This window comes from Austrofundulus limnaeus, unplaced genomic scaffold (assembly GCF_001266775.1).
Source record: "Austrofundulus limnaeus strain Quisiro unplaced genomic scaffold, Austrofundulus_limnaeus-1.0 Scaffold6, whole genome shotgun sequence".
NCBI lineage: Eukaryota > Metazoa > Chordata > Actinopteri > Cyprinodontiformes > Rivulidae > Austrofundulus > Austrofundulus limnaeus.
The window spans coordinates 1737783-1746984 of NW_013952408.1; the positions used below are offsets into that span (position 1 = coordinate 1737783).

The 9202-nt window shown below is 37.3% G+C and overlaps 1 protein-coding gene across 3 annotated transcripts in view; it reads right to left on the minus strand.

Annotated features, from left to right (window-relative positions):
• Nucleotides 1–9202, minus strand: part of sntg1 (syntrophin, gamma 1) — a 52010-nt gene that overhangs the window by 39078 nt on the left and 3730 nt on the right. For 2 of the 3 annotated variants that reach the window (XM_014030061.1, XM_014030053.1), the window contains exons 2-3: nucleotides 1803–2088; nucleotides 1098–1147 (exon numbers count right to left, since the gene is read on the minus strand). The exons of the other annotated variant lie outside the window; for it this stretch is intronic. In XM_014030061.1, the coding sequence (XP_013885515.1) occupies nucleotides 1098–1124 (27 nt within the window). In that variant the 5' untranslated portion in view covers nucleotides 1125–1147; nucleotides 1803–2088. The remainder of the gene's footprint in view (nucleotides 1–1097; nucleotides 1148–1802; nucleotides 2089–9202) is intronic. 3 annotated transcript variants of the gene reach the window in all.

The following is a 9202-nucleotide window of genomic DNA, read 5'->3' on the forward strand; positions in this document are numbered from 1 at the left end:
CACGTACGCACAACTTAAGTACAAATCTGTGCGTACGAACGGTTCTTACATGAGGCCCAATATCTGTAAAACCACTTGAGTTACAGTGAATCCTCATTTTGTTCTTAGAGTACCAGCGAAAAAAATGTGACATAATGTGAAAAAACGTGAATGTTGGATGTAGTTCTGAAAAGGTCTACAGCATGTTTGTAGTAAAAACCAAACAAAAAACACACAAGAGCTAAACAATTAGCAGCTACATGCTACATGCTACTATCAAAAGGCGTAAAATGCTGCGTTCTTGGCAGGGCATGTGTCACATACAGCACTGTATTGGGTTTTGTTTTTGTAGTTCATAATATTTACGTTACAAAACTTACTAAATTAGATTGTTCTTAATGATTTAGCAAAACAACTCACCAAAAAGCACAAGAGGCAAAAAAGTGTCATTCCTTACTGGACTGCATTTCCAGTTTCCACAATATCATGGGGATTACCAYAAACTACTAGTAGTTAGCTTCCATGAAAAAATCTGCTGCAAACAGTGAAATGCAGTCATTTTTGTTTTGGCTAAAGTTGATTATCAGTAGCCATTTTGAGTTTGGTTGACTCTAAAACTTGATCAGTTGTACATCCAGTGCTTCATTTCTGTGAGTTTCATTGAATTCCGTCTAATGGTTTAATGGGTATTTTGCTAACAGACTTAAAAGGATAATTCAGCATTTAACACAAAGGTTTTAAGGAAAGATGTTGCACTCAAAGCATGTGTTGGAGACAATGATCAGCTACCACAACATCAGATTTCAGMTCAATATCTGTAAAACTGAACGCATTGACTGCATTTAGCTCCTTCTAGGAATTTGCAAATGTTCATGTTAGGTATGATTTCACAGAGTTGTTCAAGTGTGATTTGACGAGTTAATATCCAAAAATTTCCAATCAACTCCATCTTTTCTTAGCACTCCGGAGATCAGACAAGGTGAGCTCAAAACACAGAAACTCAAAGCTGAACTGGGATGAAGAAAAGGCAGTCCGAAGGCTGTTTTCCACTTCTCTCAAAATGTCTGGGCACTTTCTATAATCACCACCAATCGTACCATTGATTAAATCCCACCAACCTCTTCATTCGAAGTCTTGAAATCCATGTGCTACAACGCAGTGAGAGAATCTGCGAGGGAGGAAAACAAGCTGGAGTTAGACCGTGGGGACAAATGCTTAATGACACAACCGAGTCATGCAGCAAAAAGCACACAGCTGAGTTAATTCAGCATTGTTAGCAGGATGCCTATACTCATTATCCTCCAAGTATTTCTCATATGGAATGCAGACAATGCGGGGAAATGGATTTTTTTCAATTAAATGTGCCTCTTCAAAACTTAAATGAGCTGAAAAAACCTCCACGGAGCAATTTTCTGGAGAAAACTGGAGMCCATTAGGCATTGATGAATAATTTATTAGCAAAGGTGAGAGCCAAGGTATCCTGATAAATGTTTCAATATTGAATCCATCCCCCCTGAAATGAACTGTGTTACCGTGTCTGACGGCTTGTCACTGAGCCGTGGAGGAATGAGCGACGATATAAGAACCACCACTGAGGAGTGGCGGTTAAAAAAAAAGTTAAGGATCAATAACAGCGCGTTCAAATCATCCTGTTGCATCCTGCGAAGGTTTGAGGAGGGCTATGCGAAAGCCCCTGCTACACAGAGCATCAGTTTTAATCAGACACGACTGCCACTTGACTCGACTAAACAAGTGCAGGGGAGAAATGGCTCACACTTGGAGAGAGAGAGCAACCTGAGCCGCAGAGGGAGACTGAGACTTACCTCAGCAGAAAGGCCCCCAGCTCTTCGAGTGCAGAGGTCTAGCCATCGAGCAGCGAGCTGATCCCTGATCTGAGCCGTAGCGGGGGGCCTCTGTGGATCATGGCTGTCAGATTTAGGTGGCGGGAGTGCAGCGCTGTCACTTGTCCTGGCTGGCTGTATGTGTAAGCGGTGTTATTCCCAGCGGAGCTAATGCTCGGGAGCAAATCGAGGCTACAGTTTGCTGAGGATTCTCTCCCGAAGCAGGATGATGCTAAGGTATCATTCTGTTATGAGGCGTACTTGAGGGCTGCAGAGGAAAGGAAAAAAAAAAAAAAGTCTGAATGTTGTTGATTACATGCTTCTGACTGGGACTGAAAATATGTAATCTGCATTTGCCAGTGATACAGACAGAAGTGTTTTTAGTGCGACATGCTGCATGTACGTATGTGGGATGTCAAATCAGAAGCAATTCCAAGCTCGATTTGCCAAATAAGCACCTTGTAGGGGGAAAAAAAAAGAGGGGGGTGGGGATACTCAAATACGAAACTAGAAATTTGCTTCTCCTCAAGCACTTCCTCTCACAAAAACCTGTGCACAAAAAAAAAAACAATGTAATTAACTCTTTTCTTCTATTTCCTTGGAATTCTGAATAATGAGCAGATATTTTTCCCCACTACATCCAATACATTCCAACAGCACAGTCTTGAGAAATGCTCCTCGTTAGTACCCATTGTTGGCTCGGTGCCACCTTGCTGTTGGACTGCAGTGTTACTGCGATCATTGTTCTACAGGATTACAGAGAGCAAATCTTTGTATGAAAGGAAAAATATCTACTTCAGCAGAACTACTGAAGCACTTTATGATTATTCTAATGTTCTGATCTCAGCTTTTCTGTGGATGTGAGTCACTTGCTTTATAAATTTCAAGGTTTTCGAGTCAGTTTTAAATTAAAATAAAAAAAATGCTTATTCTTTTCTTTGACTGTTTTCAAGATGAAAAAAAATCCAAGCATCCCAATTATTTCTGTCAGATCTGAGCTAAAATAACCACGTTGACCGGTCTTAAGCCATCAGTCTAAATCCATATGTTTTTAAAATTAATTATTCATTTCGAAACTCTATCACCAACAAATATGAAAGGTGGGAAATCACGTAATTGCTTAGGTGTCTGTTTACTTATTTATCTGTCTGTTAGTAAAATATTTGGCCAGATTTTTGGTCATCTAGAAGTAAATATATAGAGTCAGTCCAATTCAAGATGGCCACCACAACTAATCAACTTTTAGARGCATCCCCAAATTGTAGTTTGAGCTTTTTTGTGTGTGTTTGTTCAAGGAAATGCTCATTTGGAGGATGTTTTAATTTTTCTGTATCAATCAGTGAGTTTTATTGTTTTACCAATCCCAACTACAGCTTGTTGAAATATGTTTCATCACCACGTGGTGTGTTTTTCTTGACAAAAAAGCATGGAGTCAGCAGGACTAAACTCARAAATACATGCTACATGATGAGAGCAAGGGAACCAGGTCCTCTTTCCATGGAACCTTGTCACACATCCTACAAAAACTGACATGTTGTCCCACATTTTATTTGGCTTTCCTCTTTTAAAAATCATCACTCCAGGATAAACTGTAYATGCTTTTCCAAGTTTTAGCTAGCCCTGAAAGACACTGAAGCAAACTGCGAGGAATCAAGTCATAGAAGTTGTTTTGTTTAAGTAAGATTGCAAGTGGGTCAAGTTCATGTTATTATTTTTCACTCTTTTTATGCAAAACAGAGACAAATACATAAAATAATCAATTCAAGGGGTCAAATTTCAATAAAATATCATATAAACTACCATTGAGAAATTAAAGCTACAAAAATTTATTATTTCTGAAAGCGTGTGCAGAAYCATCTTTTTATTTCTTAAGTGTTTACAAGGTTAGACTTTACCTAAAATATGCACAATCCATTGAGTGTATTCAAAATGTAATGTTTTTTAAAATGAATATTAAAATGATTTAGTTATTTGGTCAACTTACAGTAACCAAACATGGCTCAAGGACAATAAAATGAATAAATTAAGTCATTTTTTAACATTTGAACCTAACCATGACGATTTATTCTAATGTTTTTTTTAGTTTTCAAGTCCCAAAAGTAGATTAGGAGTAAGATTTTACAAGTTATTATTAAAAGAATAAATGGTATTATATTTAAATAACACCATGTGGAACAGGTTTGAAACTGAATGTCTCATGCATAGAAATCTGCAAACTAACGCATCTGTTCATTAGACATCACATGAGGTATGAAAATCATCAGTAGCAAGACTGCTACACTGATGGTACTTTCCAGTGAGAAGTTTTTTAAAAAAGTAGGTTTTAGCCTTTTCATTTAAAAGATATTATGTTCTACTTTGGTTATTAAGATAAAACACTAAACGTTGTTTTATTTATCGACTATCTGTGCTGCATCGATTCTTTCGGGGAGTTTTGCTAAATTTGAAAATCTAGCTCAGATTTTCCTCGAAGCTTTTGTTTCGCCCTGCTTCCCTGTGTGACGGATGTCAGAGCAGCCCTGCTGTGATTTGCGGAGCTGCTTTAAAAAATAAAATGTCTGCACATGGTCAGCTGAAAGACATCTCCGCAGCTCTGAGCTGAGCACTTTGTCTTAACAAGACCCGTCAAGGCCCTGTCACACGCCAGCACTTCCTTTTTGTTTTGTTTTTTCCTCTGTAAGAACTCAAAGATGAGAAAGTCTGAATCTTTTGTGGCATTCAACTTGACTCAGCGTCACTTTTTTTTCCTACAATAACACCATCAGATATTATCCGTCCTACCAATTTGCTAAGTCTTGTATTTCCAGTAATGCTCCTGTCTTTGACACAAAGGCAACAATCGTGCAGAGGAGAGCAGAGCGAGATCGCCTGGATGATGTGGAGATTGCAGCATGACATCTCCATCTCTCAGAGCTGAGGACAGCTGCAGCCCGTGTGGGATGATGAACGGTCGGTGGTGCTCGCAGGTGGAGCAGCTGTCTGCGTTGTGCACCCGCAAATGTAGTTTTACCACTCAAAAAAAAAAGAGATGGGTTGTATTCACTCTGCTGTTTGTTCACATGCTTTGTGACCCAGAACATAAAGGTACAGAAGATTTCTTTTTCTTTTCTAAGTGATGATGATGGATATTACGTCATTTTAAAATTACAGCATCCTAGACCAGTCCTGAACAAATGCAGCAGAAATGCGGTGACAAAATGTCACACGATCTGCCAGTTGATGTTAGAAAATTACATTTTTCTTGTCAGMAGCCAGACTGGTTTTTTTGATGCCTGTCTGTCTTTCTTCTCCAGCTTCTAAATAAATCCCCCTTCCCACAGAAAAAAATAAAGTTCTACTTTTATTTGGTACTTTTGATGKTCACTTGTTAGGAATAAGTGCACATTTTGGGGGACATTTTCTGTCAAATATCTCAAAACGTATTAAATAAAGATTAAAAAAGCATGACTGATGGTTATTTGCTCAGTTTATTTGAAGTTTTCTAACTTATCAGACATTTTTTTAATGATGAACTGAGAACTGTTTAACAGCTGGTTGYCAGCTTGAGTAAAATCCACATAGACCTGATCTAAATCATAGCAGCCCACTTGATATAGCGAACCTGTCAAACATAATAAATGTTAGCCTGTTATTAAATCAAAARAACAGAAGCAATATACTGACAACGCACCAAGATAGTACAATCAATTATGCCATGGTAGCCATATTTGTAGCTGAATCTTGATATAGCAACAGAGAAAAATGTGGCTTTACAATAAAATGACATAATTAATGCAGTGATCATTGTTTCACATCCAATTTCAACACTAACTGTAAATGATCAAAGCYTATGACCATTTCTAATTGGCCAATTAAACAAGCAGGTAATGGCAAAACAGGCAGCCTCAATAACCATTATGTTATTTGTATCTGTTTATGTCTACTGTCACTACAATCATGGTTTATCAATAGTTTATAAATTAAATCAGATCTCAAGTCCCCACACTTAATGGCACCCCTCTTTAAGAATCAAGTGCTTCAGTGCACGTAAGGTTAGAGACTTGATTCACAAATCAACTGTTTCCTCCTTCAGTCTTCAAAATCTTCATAAGCTTAATCAAATTTTTAGATAAGCATAAAGTTGTTTGTTTTTGCTCGATTTTTCCTCATGAAGTGACCTAAATGCGAAAGTTGGTTGCTCTAAAGATAAAACACTGTGCAGCAAAGTGCTTCTTCTCTCCTACCATCTGATTGGCTTTAATAGAGACCATCCATCACTTCACCTGGAATCAATATGGCTTAATAATCTCTCTGAGAACTGTAGCTGGGTCTCACTGTAATGTTTGAAATAAATGTCTTTTTTTAAGAAATATTTTGTTAAAATTCAACTTGGGACMAAACATTATTTAGTAAAAGTTGCTAATGATTTTGCATCTCTGCGCCTCTAAAAACTTTAGCTTTTTTTAGCACAAGAGCTTTTTTTTTAAACAAAACTAAAACTGTACAAGTTTCTTCTTAAAACAGAACACAACACATTATTTAAACTGATTCAAGCAAGTGTATAATGCTTGAAATGTTTCTTTAGGGCATTTGTATGCTCCTTTTTTATCAGTAAATCTAAAAGTTATTGTTTTTGTTTCCTAATTTTAAAAAAGTTAGTTGCAGCTTCTTAAAATGTTTTCCTAAAAACTGGTATGGTCACTTTAAATTTATCCATCTTTACTGGTTTCGGAGGTCACTGGTGCCAGGGCACGYCCTGAACAAGTCCATCACTGAGCCACACTAATGAGATAAACAACCATTCAGACTCTCACCAACACCTAGGGACAATTTAGAGTTACCAATTAGCCTAATATGTATGGTTTTGGTCTGTGGGGTGGGGTGAAACTTCAGAAAGTCCAAAAACAAGAAGCTCATGTTTTTCAGTCATTTTTGTTTCATGTACTTTTAACAAAAATAGATATGTGGTGAAACTGTTCTGTGATGGTTTCTCTTCGCCTGACAAGTTAATGAGCTCATCCCTCAGAGTTACTCCAGCAGAGAACAGGCTCATATCAAGAGGCAGCAGTTTGAACATTTGTGGAAGAACATCTTGTATTCGATAGGGGATGTGTTTTTGTGTCACGCGAGGTGCAACGTCTCTGTTTTTCTTTTCTTTTTTTCCCCTCTCTCTCTTTCAGATTACATTCTGCATTGATTTCTGACAGATGCACGGAGGGTCTCATCGTGTTTTCAATTCTTTTGTTGCATTTCTCAAACAAGGAAAAAAAAAGTCTTTCATTACCTCATGAGTCAATACCCGTGGCTTCGGGCTCAGCAAGCAGCACTTTTTATGCCAAACGCACATGAATGATAGACAGAGAAATAAATTAGTGACAGACACGTTTATAGACTGAGATCCTGACCTTCCTGATGCTGATGTATGCTTTTTTTTTTTTTTTTTTTTTTTTGGCTGCAGGGAACCATTGGATATCAGGTAGGTGTCAGTTTAAATCAGCAGGCATCATTTTGCAAGTTGTTATATCACTGAATATTAGAGGTACAACAAACCTGATGCTAAACAATAAAGAAATTAGATGCTGATGCATATTTGCTGCAGAGACATTCTGTAATATGACTGGAATTTCWTTCTTATTTTAACAGATGACACATCATCTGTACATGAACATGAAAATGAACATTTAGGCATTGTGCCACACAAGATTATTTTAACTTTTTATTCCATACATGCATATTAAAGATCTTAAATATATAGGCATGAAGATATCCTGGTATTWTAACCAGTGAAGCTTGAGTTGCCTTGCAGAAATAAAGACTTTGGGGTTTGGAAATGGCACCATGCTGTGTGCTGAGTACATGAAAGGATTAAAAAGCTCAGCATTTTGCTGAAGGCTGACTACATTGAAATGATACACATTTGAGAAACGCATGTGCTTACTRACTGAATACAAAGTAGGAAAATTTAGAAAACTGCTCGGGCTAATTATTTCACAAACCAAACTACGCTGCACAAAACAAATTACTTTCTCAGGGAAATGGGCTGAATTTGGAATCTCAGCGAGCCAAGGTTTKTTACAGAGTTTAAAGCAACAGCTGACAATTTGTCAAGTTTTCTGAAAGTTCTGTGTAGTCCTATGATAGATCTGCAACTGAGTGTACCCCGCCTATCGCACAGTAACTGCTGGATAAAGGCAACCCATAACCYGGTGTGGCAGCACAAATTAACTCYTGTCCAGATTAAACCTGGATTGAGYTGGGCTCAGACCCTGAGRTTAAACTATACYCGGGKGTGTAAATTAGCCTAGGTCAGACTACATCCCTCCAGGCCAGAACTCACCTRATGTGGTGTTCAATCTCAACTGATATCTCATCAATTAATGGTTTACGGTAATAAAATTCTATGAGTTTAAAGATTTAAGATTTAACCCAGTAAGTTTTTTGACAAAGCTGAACCCCTAATAAATGTTGAAAAAGTAAGTAACTCTTGTATACTCAACATATACACCTGAGGGGTTTAAATTGGCCTATAGCCCAAACTATACCAGGGGTATAATCTAGCCATGGCCTCTTTAACCCCAGATATAGTCTGGACTGTAGGTATACTATGGCCTGTTACATCAGAAAGGAAACATAACATAACTAACACACTTATGAAAAGAAATGTGATTTTAGACATTATTGGTATAAGAAGCTGACACTAACTCAAATTCAATCAGTGGATATGTTCTGACCTTTGTTGATGGAGTCTTTGACAACAGTTTGATGATCCAATAAAGCTACAAGATTTATTCATAAGCTTTTACTTAGATTTGGTTCAAAAGATCTAGAGAGAAAAGTAATGGCCTGTGAATCTAACAAAAACACTCCTGATGGAGATAAGCAGTTTTTGCTTAAATACAGAAAGAATTTATTTTTTTTGGATTTTAAAGCAACTTCTTTAAATATAGCTACCCCTTACAGTTTTAAGGAAAATGAAAGCACAATAGTGGACAGACTTTTTTTGCATTCCTGATTTTTAACAACGCAGCAAATTTTTATAAATTTATTTTTCTGGTAAAATAAAGGACATTACTTTGTAAAAAAAAAAGTAAACATCTGGTTTCATCTGGTTTGAGCAGGGGTGCCCAAACATTTTCCCTAAGAGGGCCAAGATTAAAAACCATTGTCCCTGAAAGGACCTAAATTAAAATCAATATGAGGGTGGTGGGCCAAATGCAATAATATAATACACAAAATAATACTTCAAGTAAAGTTGTATTTTTTATGATTAAGCTAGCAGCCAGTGCGGTTGCCCACATTTTCTTGTTTGTTTGTTTGTTTGTTTTTTTCAGCCAATGGATATGGAGAAAATGCAATGTTTCCTCGGGCAGCAAAGGCTCATGGGACTTTTCATAGTTCAAAAT